This window comes from Crinia signifera, chromosome 2 (genome assembly GCF_055691185.1).
Source record: "Crinia signifera chromosome 2, ASM5569118v1, whole genome shotgun sequence".
Classification (NCBI taxonomy): Eukaryota; Metazoa; Chordata; class Amphibia; order Anura; family Myobatrachidae; genus Crinia; species Crinia signifera.
In genome coordinates this window covers 374,371,857-374,398,423 of record NC_139218.1, presented here as the reverse complement: position 1 = coordinate 374,398,423, position 26,567 = coordinate 374,371,857, and the positions used below count along the sequence as shown (strand labels likewise).

Genomic DNA, 26,567 nt, shown 5'->3' with positions numbered 1-26,567 from the left:
GTCATAGGTGTGTGATAGTCACTGGAGACTATGTCATAGGTGGGTGATAGTCACTGGAGACTATGTAATATGTGGGTGATAGTCACTGGAGACTATGTCATAGGTGGGTGATAGTCACTGGAGACTATGTCATAGGTGGGTGATAGTCACTGGAGACTATGTCATAGGTGGTTTGATAGTCACTGGAGAATATGTAATAGGTGGGGGAGAGTCACTGGAGAGACTACTGTATATGATAGGTGAGTGATAGTCACTGGAGACTATGTCATAGGTGGGTGATAGTCACTGGAGACTATGTCATAGGTGGGTGATAGTCACTGGAGAGACTACTGTATATCATAGGTGGGTGATAGTCACTGGAGGCTATGTCACAGGTGGGTGATAGTCACTGGAGACTATGTCATAGGTGGTTTGATAGTCACTGGAGAGACTACTGTATATCATAGGTGAGTGATAGTCACTGGAGAATATGTAATAGGTGGGTGAGAGTCACTGGAGAGACTACTGTATATGATAGGTGAGTGATAGTCACTGGAGACTATGTCATAGGTGGGTGATAGTCACTGGAGACTATGTCATAGGTGGGTGATAGTCACTGGAGACTATGTCATAGGTGGGTGATAGTCACTGGAGACTATGTCATAGGTGAGTGATAGTCACTGGAGACTATGTCATAGGTGGGTGATAGACACTGGAGACTATGTCATAGGTGGGTGATAGTCACTGTAGCTATGTCATAGGTGGGTGATAGTCACTGGAGAGACTACTGTATATCATAGGTGAGTGATAGTCACTGGAGACTATGTCATAGGTGGGTGATAGTCACTGGAGACTATGTCATAGGTGGGTGATAGTCACTGGAGACTATGTCATAGGTGGGTGATAGTCACTGGAGACTATGTCATAGGTGGGTGATAGTCACTGGAGACTATGTCATAGGTGGGTGATAGTCACTGGAGACTATGTCATAGGTGGGTGATAGTCACTGGAGACTATGTCATAGGTGAGTGATAGTCACTGGAGACTATGTCATAGGTGGGTGATAGACACTGGAGACTATGTCATAGGTGGGTGATAGTCACTGTAGCTATGTCATAGGTCGGTGATAGTCACTGGAGAGACTACTGTATATCATAGGTGAGTGATAGTCACTGGAGACTATGTCATAGGTGGGTGATAGTCACTGGAGACTATGTCATAGGTGGGTGATAGTCACTGGAGACTATGTCATAGGTGGGTGATAGTCACTGGAGACTATGTCATAGGTGGGTGATAGTCACTGGAGACTATGTCATAGGTGGGTGATAGTCACTGGATACCATGGGCCTAATTCAGAACTGATTGCAAGACAAATTTGTTCTCAAAATGGGCAAAACCATGTGCACTACAGATGGGGCAGATGTAACATGTGCATGTTGACCTATTGACAATCTAACTAGGCATAGTAGACCTTTCAAACGACACTCTTTGGGTGGTGATTAATATGGTTTTGGATCTACCCAATCATTCTACCAACAAATGTACTGCTCTACTTAGGGAGAAACGCCTCTGAGATGGTAAGTGGTGAGTGGCTCTGACAGGGGTTACGCCTGTAATGCTCAATGCAGTTTTAATTTTTTTAAAATAAGGTTCTACAGTATGGGGTTCATTTACTAAGATCCTTGTTTGGCCAAGAGTGGAATCTCAGGTGAGTTTCACCTATTTTCCAACCATGGAGCTTTACTAAAGGCAAACACGGGGGGGGGGGGGGGGTAAAATCACTATCTCCTACACCAGGGCTGGCCAACACCGGCCCTCCAGATGTTGATGAACTACACATCCCAGCATGCCTTGCATCAGTTTCAGCATGGCCACATAGCAAAACGAATGCAAAGCATCCTGGGATGTGTAGTTCACTAACATCTGGAGGGCCAGTGTTGCCCAGCCCTGTCCTTCACCGTTGAAAAAAACCCAATTCATGAAATCTCGATTCTCAATTAATTCCAGAGATTTGAAATACTGTAGGTTGAAACAAACAAAAGGTCGACATGCTGTAGATCGACGATGATGCTAACGGAGTTGCACAGGACCTGTCAGCTCAATCTCAACAGGCATCCCAGCTGCATGGCGAACTGGGGCTACATTTATACGGTATCAGTATTTTATTTTAAAAAACCAAGTTCAGCATGGATACACGTTGAACGAGTTTGTGACAGACATTGACCTGGGGCCAGATGCACTAAGCTTGAAAAGTGATAAAATGGAGAGTGGTAAACAACCAACCAATCAGCTCCTGCCTGACATTTTCAAACACTCTCTGTGATGTAGCAGGCAGGTGCTGATTGGCTAGCTGTTTATCACTCTCCATTTTATCACTTTTCAAGCTTAGTGCAACTAGTGGCCCCTGGACATTTACAATAGGTAAATGTTAAGAACAAATAGCCCATTGATGGATCATCAACAGATAGAGGGCCAGATGCACTAAGCTTCAAAAGTGATAAAATGGAGAGTGATAAATAACCAACCAATCAGCTCCTGCCTGATATTTCCCAAACACAGTCTGCAACATGGCAGGTAGGAGCTGATTGGCTGGCTGTTTATCACGCTCCATTTGATCACTTTTGAAGCTTAGTGCATCTGTCCCATAGACAGCATTAAGTATTACCAGGTTACCAAGTACTTGGGGAAGTCATGGATCATCCTTTAATAGGCTGATATTTGAATAATTCAAGAAAATTCCGTTTCCGTTATTGATTTGCTGCAGTTCTATTAGATGATTGTTCTTCTTCTTTTTTTTATTCTTGTAGGTTAATTGACAACCCTTTCCCAAGTAGATTTATAATGTATTAAATTGGGCATCGCTTCTTTTTCAGCAAGCCTCCTCGGCGGATTTAATGATTAGAAACATTCTTCTGATGCATGCTGGGAGATATGGCTGCAGGGTACAGACTACGGCTGACAGCGTGTCGGATGAGGCAGAGCTGCTTGTTAGGGGTGAGTATGCTAACATGTTTCATTTGTTATATTAATTTTTACATATATGTTGTTCTCTAATTGGGAGATAACTATAGAATCTGCTCTTGCTGATCAACTGATCAAGGAAAATGGGATCTATTACCCGCCACCTTAACCTAATATAGCTTACCTGATCAAAAGGCCCCAATGGGTGCAGATGCCATGTTTTATATTACCCCAGGATGACAGCATTCGGCCTTCTGTTTCCTTGAGACTTCCAAGTCTATTAAATTCCCTTTCAGGTTCAAAATTCCATATTGCAGTGGGTTATTGTAAGTGACATAAAGGGGGAAATTTACCAATATGAAAAACCTAGTTTTTCGTATTGGTATTTCCCCTACGGTTGCATACGACTGTTTAAGTCGTATGCAAACTCGTGTTCCGGAGGGTCAGTTACAAAGCAGTCAGATACGACTGCTTTGTAACCCTCCGATGGTGTAGCCATCCGTATTAGCGGCCGTATATACGGCTGCTAATATGAATTATTTCTAGCAGTCTGCACGGATCAGTCAGATCCGTGCAGGCTGCAGTGTGTAAAGAAAAATAGAAAAATAAATAAATGAAAAAAAAAAAACGGCGTGGGGTCCCCCCCACAGCTGTAACCAGCACCAGGCTGAAGGAGCAGGGGCCGGTAATTAAAAATCAGGGAACCCGACAAATAGGGGATCCCCGATTTTTAACAACCAGCCCCAGGCTCCAGGTCCGGGGCTGGTTCCCAAAATACGGGGGACAAAATGACTAGGGGTCCCCCGTATTTTAAGAACCAGCCCCAGGCACAACCAGCCAGCAGGGTAATGTCACAGCCGGGGGACACTTATAATATAAGGTCCCGCGGCCAAAACATTAACCCTACCGACCAGTCAGCCTGGCCAGGGGGCATGGGGGAGTGGGGACCCCCCCAATGAAGGGGTCCCCCCCCTCCAGGACTTACCTGACCAGGCTGAAGCCTGGTGCTGTCCTCGATGCCCCTGGGCGGTGGGCATCGAGCTAATAGTGGTGTAAAAAATAGATTAAACTATTGTTTTTTACTGTGGCACTACAAGTGCCAGCAAGCCTCCCCAGCAAGCTGGGACTTGGAGAACCACAAGTCCCAGCCTGCTGGGCATTAAAGGGCCCACTGGCACTTGTAGTTCCACAGTTAAAAAAATAGTGCACAAAACACACTGACACACTTTTAAAATAAAACTTTAATACACACATTACACACGTACTAATACTTACCTATCTTCTTCCCGTAGGTAGCCCTGGTCCTGATGTCCTCCGGTCCTGTGTCGGCGTTCCTCTTCATGTCGACGTCCTTCTTGAAGTCGACGTCCCTGTCGGCGATGGCGTCCGGTGTCCGGGTCCGACGAAATCCATTTGGTAAGCTGTGGAAGGAAACCATACTCACCTGTCCCAGCGCGACGTAGTCCAGGTAAGTGTCTTGGCAAAAAAACAAAAAAACAAACCGAACACCCCGAATCCAGCCGGACAGAGAGCCGCACAGTGTTTACATCCTGCGGCTCCGCCTCCCGAATGAGGAGCCGCTAGGCCGCAAGGCGGCCAATAGCGGCATTCGGGAGGCGGAGCCGCACGATGTAAACAAACACCGTGCGTCTCCGTGTCCGGCTGGTTTCGGGGTGTTCGGTTTGTTTTTTTGCCAAGACCCTTACCTGGACTACGTCGCGCTGGGACAGGTGAGTATGGTTTCCTTCCACAGCTTCCTCCATGGATTTCGTCGGACCCGGACACCGGACGCCATCGCCGACAGGGACGTCGACTTCAAGAAGGACGTCGACATGAAGAGGAACGCCGACACAGGACCGGAGGACATCAGGACCAGGGCTACCTACGGGAAGAAGATAGGTAAGTATTAGTATGTGTGTAATGTGTGTATTAAAGTTTTATTTTAAAAGTGTGTCAGTGTGTTTTGTGCACTATTTTTTTAACTGTGGAACTACAAGTGCCAGCGGGCCCTTTAATGCCCAGCAGGCTGGGACTTGTGGTTCTCCAAGTCCCAGCTTGCTGGGGAGGCTTGCTGGCACTTGTAGTGCCACAGTAAAAAACAATAGTTTAATCTATTTTTTACACCACTATCAGCTCGATGCCCACCGCCCAGGGGCATCGAGGACAGCACCAGGCTTCAGCCTGGTCAGGTAAGTCCTGGAGGGGGGGGACCCCTTCATTGGGGGGGTCCCCACTCCCCCAGGGCCCCTGGCCAGGCTGACTGGTCGGTAGGGTTAATGTTTTGGCCGCGGGACCTTATATTATAAGTGTCCCCCGGCTGTGACATTACCCTGCTGGCTGGTTGTGCCTGGGGCTGGTTCTTAAAATACGGGGGACCCCTAGTCATTTTGTCCCCCGTATTTTGGGAACCAGCCCCGGACCTGGAGCCTGGGGCTGGGTGTTAAAAATCGGGGATCCCCTATTTTTCGGGTTCCCTGATTTTTAATTACCGGCCCCGGCTCCTTCAGCCTGGTGCTGGTTTCGGCTGTGGGGGGGAATTTAATTTTTCTATTTTTTTTACACTGAAGCCTGCACGGATCTGACTGATCCGTGCAGGCTAAAACGCAAATAGAACAGGAAAATGGTGTTCTATTTTCCTGTCGTATTTGCGTGGGTGTTTTACACCACTTAGCAGCCGTATTGTCAGTACGGCTGCTTAGTAAATCAGAAACCACCATTCTTTTGAATGGTGATTTCTGTCGTATCCTATCGATGGTGTAGACATTCGTATTTGTAAATACAAATACGAATGTTCCATCTTTAGGACTACGAATTGTTGTATTTTTGGGATTGTAAATCCCGAAAATACAAATTCTTAAAAAAAATGTGTATTTCTCCCTACGAATACACCTTTTTTCTACGAATCCATTTTGGTAAATGTCCCCCAAAGTACCAACCAATCAGCTCCAAACTGTCAGTTTATAGGCTGTGGGTCCGATGTACTAAGCTTTGGAAAGTGTACAGAGGTAAAGTACCAACGCATCAGCTCCTAACTGTCATTTTTTTAAAAACACAGCCTGTAACGTGGCAGTTAGAATTTGATTTGCTGGTATACTATCTCTGTATACTTTATTGGTAAATAGACCCCCAAAGTACCAACCAATCATCTCCTAACTGATTTTACCGGTGTTTGAAGAATAACAGCTGATTGGTTGGCACTTTATATCCACTTTTGTCTCTCGCCAAGCTTTGCTACAGTACATGATACCGCTCTCTCGCCAAGCTTTGCTACAGTACATGATACCGCTCTCTCGCCAAGCTTTGCTACAGTACATCTACCGCTTGTATTTGTTCATACACGACCACTTCACACTCATTTTTCAAACAGTGATTACAAGAGAAATGCAATTGTAAAACCATTTCCAATTGTATACATCATCAGAAAGATAAGATAAGCAAAAGCAGGTGCCTTATGGTGCCTGCATACGTAGCGGTCCCCGTGCATTTTCTAAGCAATCTCAATAGATTGCTTAGAAAATGCCCCTACATCTCTCCGTGTGTCGTGGCATAGCGATAGCGGTGCGTTGCCCCGCACTTTGCAATTGCCCTGGGGCTTAATATCCAGCACGCTGGATAAATCAAGTTAATCGCCAGGCTCGCTGGGTTACGGAGAACACTGACCCTGACAGATCGTTCAGCAGCACATGGCTGTGCAGCGCTGTGCGCTGAGCGTTCTGAGCAATCTAGCATCGCTCAGAACGCTCATCTCCCTTCATCTTCCCATGTGTAGGCCACTTTACTAAATTCCCCAGTTATCAGATTTTCTTTGTGATTTCTTGTTGCAATAGCTTCTTCTGTTTTCCAAGAAAATTATTATAACAGGGTTATTCCATGTTTGCCTAATATCTCGGAGTGTCCAAAATAGGGGATGGGCTCTGGAGATACAGATGGAGCGTCCCTCTTCTTTGCAGGGGCTGGCTGGTAGATTCACCAGCCACTAGCCCCCGCCAGCCGCCGGTAGGGGACGTGCACAAACGAGATGCGCATGCGTCCCCTTACTGCAGAGCCCCCCCAAGTCCCGTCATCTCGCCGCCAGTCCCCAACGCAGTCCCCCACCTCTGCTTGCGCATCCCTGTCAGATGTAGCGCCGGATCGCCAGTGGGGGTGGTCTGGCGAGCCCCAGAACTGAATGAGCGGCGCTACATCTGTATGCATTGGAGCAGGCAATTCTACCACAAGGATGGCCGCCATCATCATGGAACATGCCTACCCCACTTGATGGCATGAGTAGTGTCATGAAGTTGTGCTTAACGCTTCTTATCATAGCTTCCATTTGCATTAGTTAGGATGCGGGTCAACATCTTCACAGCCAATGTTCTTCTGGATCCAGTTGAATGGACAACGAATGCCCAAGGAAAAATAGTGATTGAAAATGCGTATGGATCTTAAAAGTAATGTGACCGTACATTGACTGACAGGAAGCCAACATTTGGGGTGGAAACCTGCCATTTTCTGGATATGCCCATGCCTTTTTTAGGAGGGTCTGTGACTTCAACGCTGACCACTTCCACCATGTCTCAGTGGAAGAGTAGTGGAAGCCTCAGACCTACTCACATTTACACAAACGGCAAAACCTGTTTGACGGTTTGAGAATTGCGTATAGACTTGCGAGTGGATTGTGATCCATGCCGAATTAGCCCCTTAACCAGAACTTATTGTTCGCCATTAAGTTCAAACAGCATTGTAGTCATCGCCTACAATACAAGTTTTGTGACTGCCGCACAATATAAAGCACATGTTTGTGACCGCCGCACAATACTTAGACCGCTATACTTACTATAGTCTATTGAGGATTTTTGAGACTGCCATACAATACACGGAGCAATTTTTTATCACCAGACAAGTCAACCACCATCACTAATTAACCCCCTCTTCCCAATTATTAACTTTTCCAGCATCATCACAACAAAACCATTCAACATAATTAGTCCCTTTAATCATTAACTCCTTCATCCAAATCATTTATTACAATCCCCATATCATCAATTCATTTAAGTAACATTCACAAATATGCTCATTACTCCCTTGTTCTATCTAACCAAAAAAGTTTCACCTTCATTAACTCAAATGATAGTCTTAATTAACCTTAATTAACACTATTGAAGCATTACCCAATTGACCCTTATAATAAAAACCAACGGAAAACGTATCCATAGTAACTTATCTAAACACATTATTCCCTAACATTCAGCCCTCCTCAACAGCTTCTAAAGGACTTCTTCCAACTTCAGGTAACAGGATCTGCAGTATCTACAGAAAATGCGGGTTCTGCAAGGACATAACTACCATAGGTGCAGGGAGTGCAGCTGCTATGGGGCCCACAACTGAAAGGGGCCCACCTTCCCCATCAAAGAAACATGTGAAATATATATTTTTTTTTACCATTGGGAGGTACATAGGGCCCCTTTCAAACTTTTGGTATGGGGCCTACAAATATCTAGTTATGCCACTGGCATCCAGGCTGCATGGCCCCTGCCAGTTGAAGGGATGAGAGCAGGAGCAGGGCTACATGTGGACAACTAGCCCTTTTATCTATCCACCCGCTTCTCCTTTGTTCCTAAAAAGTGGTCAGCCTCTGAGCGATCCTGCAACAAACTGATTGGCGCCCCTCTCTGACAGGAGCGTTTTTTTTATGTGCAAGAAGAGCAGCATCCTTTTCTCCCAGCACTCCCACTTAACCATGACAAGCCAGCTATTGGATGACCAAAGGAGTCACCGGGCCTGGTGACACCTGGTGTAGCCAAAAGTATGGCCTAAGTGAAAGAGGGTGTGGCCTTGATAGAACTTCTTATGACATCACTCTGGAGGTTTCTGGGCTTCCCCGGAGATCAGGGGCTGCCCTTCTCCTCTTCTATGGCTTTAGCCGAATGCTGTAAGAGAATTTTACAATGCGGCTCTTTGTACTATGGAGAAGCTGGCGTTTTGGAGTCATGCCATCCGTGGGTGACACCTGGGTGCAGCCAACCCCACTTCTAACACCAATACGCACGACCACAGTGTTTCAATACGTTTTTCTTTAAATAGAACATGTTCTTCCAAATCTGAACAATTTACTTCGCTAGCAAAAATGGCAAAATACTAATTCTTTTTTTAGTAAATACAGTATTTAGGGGGTTTTACACAGATTTGCTTTTGCCCCCTTCCTTCTAAAGAAAAAAGCTTTAGAAAATTTCCAAAGATACGTTAAACACAAAAATGAAGAGAAAGACTAATAATGCTAAATAAGTGTGCTCAATTCAACATACATATTTCATATGCAGGAACACAAGCCCGGGTATTTGTAGAAAGCCTAATCAGCAACCCAGCGTCGTTTAAATGTTTAGATTGATTATGTTAATGGAGGATGGCATTAATCACAAAAAAGGTGACAGGCAGCCCATCTGTTTGAATTTAATGTATTGTTCCGCATTTTAGAGTTTTTTATCATTATTCCCTAGATGACAATGACAAGAACCGAGCAGTTATTAATATACTCGGAGTACAAAATCAATTCCGCTGTAGATAATCTGTCACCTACACTTTATCTGAGCGGTGTAACCTACATATTTATCATACGTAGTGCAGAGACGGTTCCGGACAGCTTACTCCTGGAAAACATAGGTCAAGGAGTGCTGATACCATGGGGAAAGAACATACTACCCGGAGAAGTCAATCCATCAGCAAACTCCTTGCTCCATCTGTCGTCCTGCTGTCTCTCTACTTGGTTAGATGACTGTAGCTTCACTGGAACAATGGAAAACGGACCCCGTTGTATATAGTTTTGCATGCTGACATCTATTAAGATATGCCCCTTATTAAAGCCCCATCCACTAGTGCACCGGTTCTCAAACTGTGGGTCCTGACCCCAAAGTGGGTCCCAACCTTCTCAGCATGGGGTCCCAAATCTGAAAAATCTGTTGAATTATCTATTATTTTAGACTCCTCACATCATTTTTTGCCTCCACCATGGTGTATGTACTGTCTGGTGACTACACATGTGATGTGATGACCTTCTACAGTGACTTTCTGGGGTCCTGTAATTATTTTTATTGTCTGATGGGGTCCCAGAGCCAAATAGTTTGAGGACCCCTGCACTAGTGCGAGGTATTGCATGCGATACTCCGCCAACTCACCGGGAATTCCCGGGCGGCCGGACCGTATACAATGCATTGTATGCAGTCCTTTTGCATATGATGCATCCTGTGTGATACCAGTATTGGCTGCGGGATCCGATAAATATTAGTGGCAGCCATTGACGATCTGGGACATCCGAACCGAGGAGGACAGGAATGCGCCTCGGATCGGAGGAAAATTACATGAGATATGGCCACTTTTCAATTGGAAATCTGACCTGCTAGTCACCCAAGGCAGTCCCATAGATGCTGGGGGAATGTGCCTGTGCAGTACCAAGGATGATACTGTGCATGCGGCTGTCCCGGGACCATGGTGGGGACCAGCGGTGGCAGCCTGGGGGGGGCAGCATCGCGGCCAGCGACAGGCCCCCTATTACACTGAGGTAGGAGCCATCGCTGTATATTAAAATGTAATCATTTGACATAATGTAGTGTTCCTGCTAGGCTGTTTTAAAAATCGGGCAGAGCGCAGGGTGTCAACCACCCTGCGAGCAAAGGCCAGCCTTCACTCGCTGCCTCTGGGTGGTTGACTTTCGCACTGTGTACTGTGCACATGGGCGCTCGGGCTGCGAATTCACAGCCTGGCATTTGAGTCTGAATGACCCCCAAAGTCTATTCAATGTTTGGGGAATTGCGTATGGATTTGCCAGTGGATTGTAATTGGTGATCTATTTGCAATTCTATCGCAAGTTAGCGAGGGGCGTTTTCTCTTTCACAGTCCACTGCAAATTCTCTGATTAGCGATCCAAGCTGAATTAGGCCCTGTATTTGCACCTCAAAGTGCTGATAACTGATGGAAATAAAAGAACCCAACTTCCAGTAAGCCCAGAATTACAACCCACAGTATGATTGGATGAGCCAAATACAGATGGAGCGCCTCTCATACATCCCCAGTCCCCGCCAGATCCCCTCCGCTGGCGAGAGCTGGCGGAGAGGCGCTCCATCTGACGGGGGCGCACGAGCATCTCACACGCACGTGCGTCCCCGTCGCTCAGCAGTGGGCGGCTCAATCCCTGCCTGTCCTTGCTTCAGGGAGACAGGCATGGTTGGGGGGGGGTGCGGCAAGGTGGCGGGGAGCAACGGGGAGGCGGCGGAGAGCTCTTTCGGAAAGGGGTGCGCAAGCGTCTCGTGTGTGCGCGCCCCCTTGTGGCGGATAGCGGGGGCTGTCAGTTGGCGAAGGAGAGAAGCTCCAACTGTAGATTATATTTAATAAAATATTTCAAATAATCTGTTGTTTTTTAAGGAAGAACAATCACTTTAATTACGTTGCCAGAAAGGATGAGTGGAAATTTGAGATGGGAACATAGTTTGCCTTTTACCAATTAAATGAATGACATTAATCATTATGTGTCTGTCGAAGTAAGGCGAGACACTGTAGGTGACAATAGGAGTGGGACATGGAGTGTCCACCACAATAGGAAATGTGTTGGGCTACTTTCTGGGGAAAGTCGAATATGAACTTATGCAAAATGTCAAGGGCACAGTGACGAGACAAAGGGTCACCTAGTCACCAATTATTTACTAAGTAACTGAATTGTGACTATCAGAGGGGCAGAACAGGTCTGTTATTTATATACGTATATGCAAATAATAGACCTGCTATGTCGTTCTGATAGTCACAATTTTATTTAATTCTATTAATTAGTAATTAATTGGCGACTCAGTATTCCTCCAGCATGTCCTTGACATTTATGTATATACAGTATATGACGCACAATGGCCTGAAACATGGAAAATCATTTTGCTATACGAATCATACAATGATCTGTGACCCAATGACATATGCGACAAACAATAAAAAATATTTTCTATTGTTGTTTTTTGTTTATTTTTGTGTCTTATTATATTCTGTATTGTTTTGTGTTTTATAATATTCTGTATTGCTGTTTAATTTGTTTTATAATATTTTGTATTATTTATATTTTTGTTTTATATTATTCTTTATTTTGTTTATTTTGTTTTATAATATTCTGTGTTTTTGTTTATTTTGTGTTTTGTAACATTCTGTATTTGTATTTGCTAATTTTCTTAAATTTTTTTGCTTAGTTATTTTGCAACTTTTTTATTTTAAACCAGTCTTTTGCAAAATGGAGTATTCAATCTTGTCCCAATTTTTCAGCTACCTGAAAAATGTGGTCATTCTCATCCAGCTTTACCACTGATAGAGATGGGACTTTGTTTAAAGTTGAATCTGCAGAATAGTAGAAAAAGGAAGCATTTGAGACTCAAACATATGGATCGGCAAGTTTTTTTTTCGATCGTGCCGATTTTTCCATCAGTCAAAAGATTGGCATGGAGATTGAATAGGTCGAATATAAATTTGACAGAAAATTGTCTGACTGTACCAAACATTGGCACAAATTGAATACCCATTGCAAATTTTACAATTAAAAAGGGTGTATTGTTAACCCTTTGAGTGCCGAGTAAATTAGTTAAAAAAGGTGTGAAAATTGCCAAACATATTTTATTCCTCATAATGACCTGTAATGGTTACCTTATATAGGAAATCTAATCTTTTTTTTACAATGCATTTTTTTATTTGATATTATATAACAAATGTGAGTAATGCTGACATTGTTAGCAGATATTTTGAACATCTCTTACAGAGATGTTGGCCCTCAAAGGGTTAAAAATTAGGCAATGGTAGTGGCAGTGCTGTTCTGAATTCATTTATCGCTTTTGTAAAACTACTCTACAGTTTTGCAAATGTGCGAGAGCACACCATCTGGTGGCACGCTATTAAATATGTGTCATGCTTAGAGCAAAGCTAAGTATACACCTGTATTTAAAATATAACGTTAGTTTAGCTTATAATCCCCAGTGAGCCCTATATGTCCAAAGATAAGATTTTTGGATATGAATTTGACGCCCAATGTAAACACAGTCCTTCAGAATCAGATTCCAGTAAATCATCAAGCAAACCAGCACAAACCTGCTATGTGTAATAATTAATGGGCAGTATGGATGGTGTAATAGTTAGCATTACTGCCTTACAGCGCTGAGGTCATGGGTTCGATTCCCACCATGGCCCTAACTGTGCAGAGTTTGTATATTCTCCCCGTACTTGCATGGGTTTCCTCTGGGTACTCCGGTTTCCTCCCACAATCCAAAAATATACTGGTAGGTTAATTGGCTCCCAACAAAATTAACCCTAGAATGTCTGTGTGTGTGTGTACATGTGGTAGGGAACATAGATTGTAAGCTCCGTTGGGGCAGGGACTGATGTGAGTGTTCAACTATACTCTGTATTACGCTGCGGAATATGTGTGCGCTATATAAGAAACTGTAAATAAATAAATAAATAGAAATATATAAGTAACCTCATACCAAATAGAAAACAAAATCATGTGTATCTATAAGTCTGGGTATCTTATTGTCTTTGTTCATATTTCCACAATTGTTTGAAGTATTTATGAGAATGAGAAGAGAGCAACCATACTGTATTTTGTTGTAATAAAATAATTATTGCTAAGAGTACATTTTAAAACAGAAATATAGTTTATCCAGTTACTTTAAGACTGGTCCAAAAAAAAAAAAAACAAGAACAAATCTTACTGCACCACCAACATGTGTTGCATCCACAAGCCAAAGCCTTCCAGCTTTCATGATTGGCTCTGAGTGGGCAATGGTATCCGGTCAATGGATATGAGATGTCTAGGTTGACCATGTTATAACCATCTTAGTTGAACCCATCTAGTTAGACTCCCAAAGATAGTCAAACGCGTCTAGATCGACTGTAGCAGAAGATGGACGCCAGCGTTAGAGCGACGGGAGTTTGGTCAACGGTTACATGATCGACATGAGTTTTTCACAGGTTTTTTTATGCCGAATGTCACAGGTCGACTTGGGTCATACTGTACTATCCAAGTGGACATAGAGTAATATTATCATAGTGTGCCGAGTGAAGCATGGTGAGCGCAGTAACTCGTGCAAGGGGAGGCTGTGCACATATGCAGTGTCCACGGGGACCTCTGTGACATTCGGCACCAAAAAAACATGAAAACTCATGTCACCATTGTGACCGTTGACCAGGCTCCCGTTGCTCTAACACTGCCATCTTACTTCCATTACTGTCTACCTACAGTAGATGCGGTCAACTACTTTTTGGTAGACAGGTTTGACTAAGGGGGGTTGACCATTACATGGTTGATCCAGACAGATCCGATCTGCTATACCATAAACATGGGCAATAAGGTCGATACTTATGTCTTGCATACCAGAGAAGTGGTGCACAGCTGCCACATGTGTGTGGCATTCAAGGGGTAATTTAAGATAAGAAATGGGCAGGGTGCAGGCTAGCAGAAGAACTGATTGCATGGTTACATAATCATCCATTCCGAGGCAGGGTGAAGCCATTCGATGGTCGGAGCCCATCGAATGATATCTTCAGCGCTTGCAGATCAGAGACACCTCTATGGCATCTGCTGGCATCAGCTGCCCGCACCCACGTCAACGGGGCATTTGCATGAGAACGCCAAGCGTTCTCATAGGAACGCCCATAAAACACTGAGCGTTCCCATATGTAGATGACCCGGGCTGCTGACGCGCGGCCCTCCATGCCCGCCCGCCAGCACACTTGGGTGTGTGCGCCCGGCAAACACCCTGTTCGCCGCGGCCACACGCACCCGGCGTATTGACATGCACAGAATTTACTCTGCACATGCGCATACGCCACCGTCGAACGGACCAGAGTAACCTCCTCTGGGAGGAAACCTGCAAAACATACACTGCACAATTGTTTATAGGGTCAAACAGCTCCTCTGCCGCAGATATTTACAGCAGACTACAGGTGGAGCCGGCCTCATTCAACGGCGGCTCCCGCCAGATCCTCTCCTCTGCCGAGCGCCAGGGACAGGGACATCTCACGCGCACTGTGACTGGGACGCGCGTGCGTCTCATGCGCACGCGTGTCCCAGTATCACGGCAGCTGAGCAGCATCTCCCTGCCCATCTCCGCTTCAGGGGCGGGGCAGCGAGGGGAACCGGCGGTGACGGCGGGGGAGGTGGCAGGGACCCGGGACAAGCTCCGGTGGCAGGGACCCGGGGCAAGCGGGAGCCGGCCGCTGGCGGGGGCTGTCGATACTTTCGCCAGCCCCTGCAAAGACTAGGCCAGCTCCATCTGTATATTGTCCCATATAATCTACTCATAAGCCCGCTCCAAGCAAATACTTTGAAAGCTAGTCTGCTACCTTGTGACTGCCTCTGTGTTTGTGCATGTGTGAGATAGAAAGAGATGCAGTTTCACTCCCTGTCAACAGATGGTAGTGTTTCAGAGACACACAAACAGACACTATGGGTGACATTCTATGGATTGAGATAAATGCGCATGTTTTCATATCGCACCACTTCGCACTTTTGAAAATCGCAAGATTGGCCCATTTTTCGCATATTTAATGAGATGCGAAAAACGGGCCAAATAGTGCGAATAGGTGCGAGTTGGTGCAATTTCTTTAGTCCTGAAAATGTGCGATTTTCATGTCTGAAAATCGCACGTTTGCAGGAAATCGCATTTTAAATTAAAAAAAAACCAGCGCGGGGTCCCCCGCCAGAGCATAACAAGCCCCGGGCTCATTGAGCCGGTGCTGGTGACATAAAATCAGGGTCCCCGACAAATAGGGGTCCCCTTGATTTAATGAAACCAGCACCAGGCTCAAGGTCCGGCACTGGTTCCCAAAATACGGGGGACAAAATGACTAGGGGTCCCCTGTATTTTAAGAACCAGCACCAGACCCAACCAGCCAGCAGGGTAATGCCACAGCCGGGGGACACTTATTATATAAGGTCCCGCGGCCAAAGCATTATCCCCGTGGCTGGTCAGCATGGGCAGGGGTCCTGGGGAAGTGGGGACCCCCCCAATGAAGGGGTCCCCCCCTCCAGGACTTACCAGCCCATGCTGAAAGTCCGGGGCTGTCCCTGATGCCCCTGGGCGGTGGGCATCGGGCTGATGGAAAGTGTAAAAAATAGAATCAAAACTATTGTTTTCTACTGTAGAACTATGAGTCCCAGCAAGCCTACCCCGCATGCTGGGACTTGGAGAACCACAAGTCCCAGCATGCAGGGCATTAAAGGGCCCGCTGGCAGTTGTAGTTCTACAGTACAAAAAATAGTTAAATAAAACACACTGACACCCTGAAAAATAAAAGTTTAATACACACATAACACACACACTGATACTTACCTACCTTGAGCCCGTAGGTCCGGATCCTGGATCCTGGGTCCAGGGTCCGCGGCTCCTGGACAGAAACTACCTGTCTAATTGAGAGAGAGAAAGGGATGAACCCAATGTAATGGCTGCCATGAAGTATGAAGGAGAAATAAAAGTTTAATACACACATAACACACACACACTGATACTTACCTACCTTGAGCCCGTAGGTCGGTCCCTGGATCCTGGGTCCGGGGCTCCTGGACAGAAGAGTCCGGTTCCGGGGCCTTGGTCCTGGTTCCGCGGCTGGTCCGGGGTCCTGGGCTCCAGGGCTGATGTCTCCGGGGTCCAGGATCCGAAGTAGTCCAAAAGGGTTTCCTAAGGAAGGAAATCCTACTCACCTGGTCCCCGGCGACGACCTCGGCATCCTCTCCGGCAGACGCGCTGCTCACGGACTGGAGAGGCGCAGAGATGTTCATCTTCCGCGCCTTTCCTCCGAATGATTCTATTGGCCGCCTAGCGGCCAATCAGGAGCCGAGAAAGTCCTTAGGAACCCCTTTTGGACTACTTCGGATCCTGGACCCTGGAGACATCAGCCCTGGAGCATAGGACCCCGGACCAGCCCCGGAACCAGGACCAAGGCCCTGGAACCGGACTCTTCAGTCCAGGAGCCCCGGACCCAGGATCCATGGACCGACCTACAGGCTCAAGGTAGGTAAGTATCAGTGTGTGTGTTATGTGTGTATTAAACTTTTATTTCTCCTTCATACTTCATGGCAGCCATTACATTGGGTTCATCCCTTTTCTCTCTCTCAATTAGACAGGTAGTTTTTTCCCCTAGGACCAGACTCCTCCTCTTCCATATCCTATATAACTGAGTACCTCCCCTCTGACCATAGTCTTTTTCCTGTCTCCTCTATCTGTAAACAGGTAGTTAGGTTAGTAGGAGACAACATTTTCATATACCTGGCAGCGTAAAGGATGGCGGTGCCTTACCCTGTATATATATCCGGGCCGGCGGCATGGATATAGCTCCAAAGATCATGGGTTGGCGGTGCCTATAACCCTGAGAAAGCATACAGTACGGTGTTAAATGTGCTTGGTGGACTCACCACGAATATATGTCCATGTAGCGGTGGCTGGACACTCGTGGTGCGGTCCGGAGCAGAGAGAGAGGCAGCAGCAGCATGTCCGCGGTGTTACAGGTCCCGGCGTGTGTGTAGCTGTTAGAGCAGACGCCGGGGGAAGTGACGCGCGGCTTCCGGCGCTCGCGCACGTGTATGCGTTCCACGAGCGGCCGCGTGCGGTCCAAATACCGGAAGTGCCGGTATTTATAGCGCCTGGTCGGTGTAACAGGCGCTGCTGCTTTCTGACTCTGAGAAGTCCGTTACAAGGTGTACGGAGCGCTGCACATTATGGAGGATGCCTCTCCCAAACCAAATGTACTGCTGCCCAGGTACATCTGTTACTTTGCTGAGGTTAGGAAAGTTAGTTAGTGCTTTTTTTTCTGTCGTTTTAGTGTGCCTGTGATTGCAAAAAAGAAATCAGCCAAGAAAAGAGTGGATAAAATATGCCCTGAATGTGACAAGTCATTTGTTGGGGAGGATGTTTTGTGCAGAAGCTGTTTGCAAAAGAAAGAGTCCGCTTAAGTATCTAATCAAATCGCTGAACTTAGAGAATGGATGGAAAAGAATTTTGTGTCAAAGAAGGAGTATTCTGGCGGCAAGAGGTCTAGGTCTCAGACCAGTTTAGACCTAAACGATGATGGTGGTTCAGTTGGTTTGGGTTCAGATGATAATGATGATGGTGGTTCCACTGCTGAGTCAGGGGAAATCACTGAGGAAGAGCGGCTATTTGATCTCGGTTTGGTAGAAGTGGTGCTAAAAAACCTCTACAAAACTCTTAATTACAAACAACCAGCAAAGACAGAGTTGGATACGTTGTTTGAGGACAGATCAAGGAAAGGCCGGTGCTTCCCGGTCCATAAAGTTGTTAAGGACATCTTAACCAAGGAATGGAGTAATGTAGATAAACGAGTGGGTTCCTTTAAAAGGGTTGAGAAAATGTTCCCTATTGAGGATGAGGACTTTTTAAAATGGAGTAGCATCCCTAAAATAGATGCAGCGGTTGCCGAGGTTACCACTCGTACAACCATACCACTGGAGGACGGGGCGTCCTTAAAAGACCCTATGGAAAAGAAAATGGAAAGTGCGTTAAAGCGGTTACACATATCCACAGCGGTGACAATGAAGTCAGGTGTAGCCATAGCCTCGCTTTCTAGGGCATTGAGAATTTGGTGTGCAACATTGCAGGATGACCTGCAGGACAGAACGTCTCGTGACCAGATGAGTAAAAGTCTGGCACAGATTCAGATGGCCGTAGTCTATGTCTGTGAGGCATCGATAGATGTGTTGGATTTCTCTGCCAAGTCTCTAACATCAGGGGTGGTGGCCAGAAGGGCCCTTTGGCTAAAAACTTGGGCGGCAGATTCGCACTCCAAGAATAAGTTGGCTACTCTTCCATACGAAGGATCCTTTCTATTCGGAAGTAAGCTTGACCTTATGATTCAAAGGATGTCGGGTGGCAAATCCGTAAGGTTGCCGCAAGACAAAAGGGGCAGATTTCAATCATACTCCAGCAGACAGTCATATAGGCAAGCCAGATCTTACAGGCCAGGTAGGCCGTTTCGCGATCGTATACTTCAGGTACAACGCGAGCATTTTTTTGCCAATACATCAAAAAGAGAGGCGAAAGTTCTGGCGCAAGTCAAAAACAGTGACGCCAGAGGCCCCATGGGACAAATTCCAGTAGCAGGAAGGCTGCTGGAGTTTGCTCATATATGGGTGCAAAACATTACGGACAGATGGGTGCTAGACATAGTAACACAAGGTTACCGTTTGGAGTTTCTTTCAAAGCCAAGGTTGGCCACATTTTTGAGTTCCAGAATGCCTCTGCAGAAGTCAGAAAAAGAGATTTTAAGATTGAGCCTACAAGCTCTTGTCGACACAAATGCAGTTGAAAAAGTCCCAGAGATGGAAAGGGGACTAGGCTATTACTCCCGTCTGTTTGTAATAAGCAAGGTGTCAGGCGGATTCAGAACTATTCTCGACTTGAGAAGTTTGAACGATCGCCTAAGAAAGAAAAAGTTTCATATGGAGACAACCAAATCAATGTTATTGGGGATCAGAAAAGACGACTACCTAGTGGCAATCGATTTGAAAGATGCATCTTTTCACATCCCAATCTTCCCAGGCGACAGAAGATATCTAAGATTTGCCATAGGAGACAGTCATTTTCAATTTACGTGCCTGCCGTTTGGCCTTACCTCATCCCCCAGGGTCTTCACAAAGGTTCTGGTGGTTCTAATAGAAAGGTTAAGAAAACAGAAAATCTCTTTATGGGCGTATCTGGATGACATACTGATCGCAGCACGCTCCATAGAAGAATCTGTGGTCGCAAGAGATTACACTATCAAATTTCTTCAAGATCACGGGTGGATGATCAATTACGAAAAGAGCCGACTCATTCCTTCCCAGAGCATTCAGTTTCTAGGTATCCTGGTGGACACGGTGTCTTACCAAATATCCCTCTCAGAAAGAAGATGCGAAAAAATCCAATGCAATGAGTTTACTGGGGATGATGGCCTCAGCAGTAGATGTAACTCCTTGGGCAAGATGGAGGATGAGGCCACTTCAGTGGTTCCTGCTAAGATTCTCCAGAAGCCACATGCTGTTAGACCAGCTAATAAAAATCCCAAAGGCAGTAAGAAGATCTCTGGTGTGGTGGAGCCACGAACAGCTGAGAGAAAGGAAAAGGGCGTTAGAAAGCCCAACGTTTGTACTAATAACTACGGATGCCAGCGCCTCCGGTTGGGGAGCACACGGGTTAGGCAAATCATGCCAAGGAAGGTGGTCGTTGCTAGAAAAGAAATGGTCTTCAAATCACAGAGAATTGAGGGCAGTCTGGCAGGCGATGAAATTCTTCGCAGAAGACATCAAAGAAAGCCACCTTCGCGTATTTTCAGACAACATCACAACGGTCTCTTATATCAACCGCCAAGGGGGCACAAGAAGTCGGGTGCTACTAGACGAAGTGAAGAACATAATGTCTTTGGCCGAGGTGAACCTTTAGTCTATCTCGGCGTTGCATATTCCAGGAGAGGAAAATCAGGTGGCAGACTTCTTGAGTCGCAGTACATTAGTTCCAGGCGAATGGGAACTAAAGCAATCAGTTTTCCAGCTAATAGTAGAACACTTCGGCAGGCCAGACATAGACCTCATGGCATCATCAGTCAACAGAAAAGTCCCTCGATTCTTTTCAAGGTACCAGACGAAGGAGTCGTGCGGGATCGATGCCCTGTCGCAGAAGTGGAACTTTACCCTAGCTTACGTATTCCCGCCCTTCTCCCTCGTGCACAGGGTACTCTGGAAGATCAGGACGGAAAAGTGTCAGGTCATAATAGTCCTACCATTCTGGCCCAGAAGGGCTTGGTTCCCAATGCTGGAGAGTATGGCAATAGCAGAACCGCTGTTTCTGCCAGTGTCACTGGATCTGCTGTCCCAGGGACCAGTCAAGTGCCAAGATCCTCAGAAGTTGTCATTGACGGCGTGGAAATTGAGAGGCAACAATTGAGAGGGAAGCATTTGTCACCAGAAGTTATTGAAATATTGCTTCAAGCTAGAAAGAAGGTGTCATCCGACATTTACTACAGGGTCTGGAGGATCTTTGCCAAATGGTCTAAAGGGAAGTTTCAGTTTCCTAAAGCAAACATATCGCATGTGCTGCAGTTCCTATGTAATGGTTTCAGCAAAGGATTGGCAGGGTCTACCCTAAAGGTGCAAACATCAGCATTGAGTGTGCTATTGGATCGTAAGCTGGCTGATCATAGTCTGATAAGGAGATTCTTTCAGGCTATCAAGAGGATTCGCCCGAGAATTAGGTCTATGATTCCACAATGGGATCTTAATCTGGTCCTGAATGGGCTCATGTCAGCGCCATTTGAGCCATTGGATAGAGCGAACCTCAAATTCATGACGTGGAAGGTAGCCTTCCTAGTGGCGATCACCTCGGCTAGGAGGGTCGGAGAGCTTCAAGCGTTGAGTATACAGAATCAATATCTAAAAAATTTTCTGGACAAAGTAGTCCTAAAGACTAAAAATTCCTTTTTTACCAAAAGTGGTATCATCCTTTCATTTAAATCAAGAAATCATATTGCCATGTTTTTATCCAAATCCGGCGGATAAGAGAGAAGAAAGATTACACACGTTGGATGTGGTTAGAGCTATTAAAATTTATTACGACAGGTCTGCAGCGTTCAGACAATCGGAAAATTTGTTTGTGATTCCGCAAGGGGCGAAGAAAGGATTCGTGCCTGCAAAACAAACAATTTCAAGGTGGCTTAAAGATGTAATTTCTTTTTCCTACAAGAAAGTGGGGCGTCCAGTCCCTGAAGGTATCAAAGCACACTCCACACGGGCAATGTCGGTGTCTTGGGCAAGAGAGGCAAATGTGTCAGCCAGAGAGATACAGATGGGGCCGGGCTCATCTTTGCAGGGGATGGCGATGGCGTCGCCATCGCCATTCCCTGCTCCCGCGCCATCTGTGTGTCGGAAGGGGACGCGCGCGCATGAGGTGCGCGCGCGTCCCCTTCCGACGGTGCTGCCCTCGGTCGCCCGGTGCCCACACCGGGCGCCCGCACCCCCCCACAGCCTCCTCGGGTCCCCCCAGCCCCCCTCGAGCGGGAGGCGGACAGTATTGCGTCCGCCTCGCCGTCCGGCCGCCCGGATACTGAGACGCGCGTGCGTGGGGGACGCACGCGCGTCTCAGTCAGATGGCGCGCCGTGTTGCTGGCGGATCGCCAGCAGCATGCTGCTGGCGATTCGCCAGCAAGCATAAGGCCTGCGCTATCTGTATGTCAGGCAGCCACGTGGTCATCTTTACACACATTTTCTAAACACTACGCCCTGGATGTGGCGGAAGTGCGGTTTGGAGGTGAAGTCCTGAGGCAAGCCTTGGCCTGAGGTATTGTATGCCCTCCCTACTGCTTTGGTACATCCCAATGTAATGGCTGCCATGAAGTATGAAGGAGAAAGCAAGGATTATACTTACGATAATACCTTTTCTTCGGAATACTTCATGGCAGCCTATATTTTTTAGCCCTCCCTGTTTCTGTTTTTTCCCTAGGATCTGGGCGGAGACATTCAAAAGACTATGGTCAGAGGGGAGGTGCTCAGTTCTATAGGATATGGAAGAGGAGGAGTCTGGTCCTAGGGGAAAAAACTACCTGTCTAATTGAGAGAGAGAAAGGGATGAACCCAATGTAATGGCTGCCATGAAGTATTCCGAAGAAAATGTATTATCGTAAGTATAATCCTTGCTTTTTCAGGGTGTCAGTGTGTTTTATTTAACAATTTTTTGTACTGTAGAACTACAAGTGCCAGCGGGCCCTTTAATTCTCCGCATGCTGGGACTTGTGGTTCTCCAAGTCCCAGCATGCGGGGTAGGCTTGCTGGGACTCATAGTTCTACAGCAGAAAACAATAGTTTTGATTCTATTTTTTACACTTTCCATCAGCCCGATGCCCACCGCCCAGCGGCATCGGGGACAGCCCCGGACTTTCAGCATGGGCTGGTAAGTCCTGGAGGGGGGGGACCCCTTCATTGGGGGGTCCCCACTTCCTCAGGACCCCTGCCCATGCTGACCAGCCACGGGGATAATGCTTTGGCCGCGGGACCTTATATAATAAGTGTCCCCCGGCTGTGGCATTATCCTGCTGGCTGGTTGGGTCTGGTGCTGGTTCTTAAAATACGGGGGACCCCTAGTCATTTTGTCCCCCGTATTTTGGAAACCAGCGCCGGACCTTGAGCTTGGTGCTGGTTTCATTAAATCAAGGGGACCCCTATTTGTCGGGGACCCTGATTTTATGTCACCAGCACCGGCTCAATGAGCCCGGGGCTGGTTATGCTCTGGCGGGGGACCCCGCGCTGTTTTTTTTTTTTATTTTTAACTGTTTAAACTTTTTTTTTACACCAGAACCCTGCACAGATCATTGCGATCTGTGCAGGGTTCTGGCTAATTCGCCCATCAGAACCTGGTCTGATTTTTATTATTTATTATAGACACACTTTATACAAATCGCATACCATTAAATATGCGATTTGTATACTTTTTCATGTGAAAACATCTGGATGCGATGTGCTGCGAAAAGCAGCCATCGCATTTCCAGTGTGTCCAACTTGTTGGCTAAAATCGCACTTTTTTCACATTTTCGCAGCTCATTAAATATGCGAAAATGGAAAAAAATGCGATTTCGGCCTTTTTTGCAAAACAACTCGCCAAAGTCTAATTATCTCATCCCATAGAATGTCACCCTATATATATATAGATGATATATATAAATGGCTAACTACTCCTCACCTCCATGAGGTAAATTACCGCCGCTGATTACTAGAGGCCACTCGGCGGACCAAGTATCTCCTTTGTGTGCTAACAGATGTCATAAGAGAAAGTGAAAGCTATTTTTGCAGGGACTCTGATCTGTTTCAAACTTGCTGGATATGGAGAGAGGGAGCTGTGAAGACAGAGATTGGGGGTAGGAGCAGATAGGGACTGGGGGTGGGGTGGAGAAATTGTGGGCTATAAACTGCCACAGCTCAAAGTGAAAGTAAAAACTGCCACAGCTCAAAGTGAAGTACATTGCAGAAGCCGTCATTAATATAGCAATAATGATCTAATATTATTGCTATATTCACTTGTATGTAGAACGTTCATGTAAACATTTTGTTTTTGCTTCATGTATGTTGAAGGCATTTAACTAGTCTGCATTCATTGTCCTATTTTTACAGAAAAATAATACTTAGTAAAAAGTCAGGAACAGAACAGCTTGCACTGTACGTACAGTTCCATATACGCTGGCAATCTCCACATCTGTCGCCTAGTCCTAACGGCTGGCAGGTCACTTCACCTCTCTCATTCTTTCCAGCAGAATACAGGTCTCTAGCATTCTTTCCGCCTATCATATAGAATATCCCGTCCAATTATCTATCTTTGCTGCCACCGCCGCCTCTGTCCTCTCCCCGTACGAGCGGTGGTTATTAGCGATGAAGGATACACTGACACTGTTTCTGTTTTTTACACTCTCCGGGGACAGAAAGGTTACACAATGGCAGCTGCATCCTTATTTCTTATCACAGACAAAGGTTTTGTTTCTTCAAGGAATATCAATTTGCTGGATGTGTCGTATTAATCATTCCTAATGAGTAACTTGTAATCACTATACTGTATGTACAAATATGTGGAGAGGGGCTTACAACATATGCAAAGGGGGGACTCAGCTTGGTTCTAACTTCTAACTAGCATTTTATAGAATACTAGTTAAAAGTCTATGCAATGTACTTTGACTTTGAGCTGTGACAGTTTTTACTTTCATTTTGAGCAGTGACAGTTTTTAGGTTACAAACTCTCCACCCCCACCCCCAGTTCTATCTGCTCCTACCTCCAATCTCTGTCTTCACAGCTCCCTCTCTCCATGGAGGTCACTCTGATTGACCCGCGTGTCATAATTTTGGCCGAACATGTCAACACTCTGCATGAGTATAGGTGAATATACACATGTGCAGGCACTGGCGTTTGTACAGATGAGGGCGGGCAGTGGGCAGACAGGGGGCTAGCACATGAGGATGCCCAGAGATTCGTGGGCGTCGCCATGCAAATACAGGCAGGTCGAAGCCTGCACGGGGTGAGCGGCTGACGTCACATGACGTTAGCGCCTGCCCCTTGTTCGGCTATCTCCGGGGCAGATAAAAGTCAGATCAGAACCATCTAATGATTTTTTTTTGCCCGTACGCCCACTTGCGAATTGATGTGTCAGTGTACACATCCATTGGCATCCTGGGGCAGACATTCACACTGCAGCGTGGGGCGCTCACCCAGCCGGCGGAGATTCAGTGCACGGTGATAGGCACCACCGAGTCTTCGTATTACAAAATTAATGATGCCTATGAGGAATTGTTCTACTTAATATAGGTGGGCTGTGGAACTTCTAAAACGTCACCTTCGTACTTTCACTTGAGGGTCTCGAAATTGGGTATTGATGGCAGTGTGAGGTTGGGAGGGCAGAAGATTAAAGTTTTGCCTTGGGTGCAGAGAAGCCTTACCCCGACTCTGCCCCTGCATCTGACTAATATGGTACCTGGAAGAACCCCCTTCAGCCAGTACCTCCCCGTGCAACCTGTACAACTGCTAATAGTGTCTTCAGGAAGGCCAGGCCCGGCCAGTGCCGTTCTTCCCAATGTTGGCCGAGGATGACCGCCTCCCTGTTACACCACTGATCTAGATGTTATGGAGCAAGCAGAGCAAAGCAGGTGCCCTTTTAATTGTACCTGTGTTTATTTACATCAGGGGTGGCCAAACCGGTCCTCGAAATCTACCAACGGTCCACGTTTTCCAGGTTAACTATCTGGTGCACAGCTGTTATCATTACTAACTGTCACATTTTCAAACCTGCTGCATTCATTCCTACTATAGATTCACAGGTTGCCTGGAAAACATGCACCTTCTCTTCTTCTTCTCTTCTTGAGGACAGGTTTGGCCACCCCTGATTTACACTATATTTATGTTTATCTTCTTTTAACGATCAAAGCTTTAGCTTATAAAAGAAACGGGACAAAATGATAAGCGTGGAAAATCCGCCTGCATAATAGAGAAGGTCATTCTTGTTATCTCATGGTTAGTGTCTCAGGCACACGCGGAATGGCATCCTACCCCGTTTTGCATTTACAGGAGGCAAATTAAAAGCAATATACAAATACCATAACTTAATTTGTTTGATCCCTGTGTGAGTGAAATGAAGCTAAATCGAATTGTCATGCTAGACATCATCATGATGTGTATGAATTAATGTGCTGGTAGTATTAATTATTAATCATTGCTGTTATAGCTCCAGCTCTCCCCAGGACTTACATTAGAAGGAGGCTTATAAATATTAAATACATTCTTGATCACTATATTGAGTCATCCGGATGGTAGAAGAGAAAACAGGTTCTTGTATTTTTGTGCATTCCGCTGAAAGGTCATGATTAAATGTAATTTGATTTTTATAAACGATATCAAACAGCATTAAGTTTCTTTCAGCGTCTTCTCGAGAAAAAAAAAACAAAATTTAAACAAATGTTCTCGGAACGATGGTAGAAAAGTCACAGAAGTCGTTATTGATGAACATAGAACAAATGGGCGCCTAGTGCGTGAATGATTTGTTGGGATGTATTTGGCCTATTTTGATGTAGAAGCTCCGAGAGTTATTGGATGGGCACAGATATGTGGGTCATATTCCTG

The 26,567-nt window shown here is 46.0% G+C and overlaps 1 protein-coding gene across 1 annotated transcript in view; it reads left to right on the top strand.

Annotated features, from left to right (window-relative positions):
* The window catches only part of CNTN5 (contactin 5), a 1,198,205-nt gene that overhangs the window by 1,068,288 nt on the left and 103,350 nt on the right, over window positions 1–26,567 (top strand). The window contains exon 17 of the mRNA XM_083170083.1: window positions 2,853–2,973. Within this exon, the coding sequence (XP_083026209.1) occupies window positions 2,853–2,973 (121 nt within the window). The remainder of the gene's footprint in view (window positions 1–2,852; window positions 2,974–26,567) is intronic.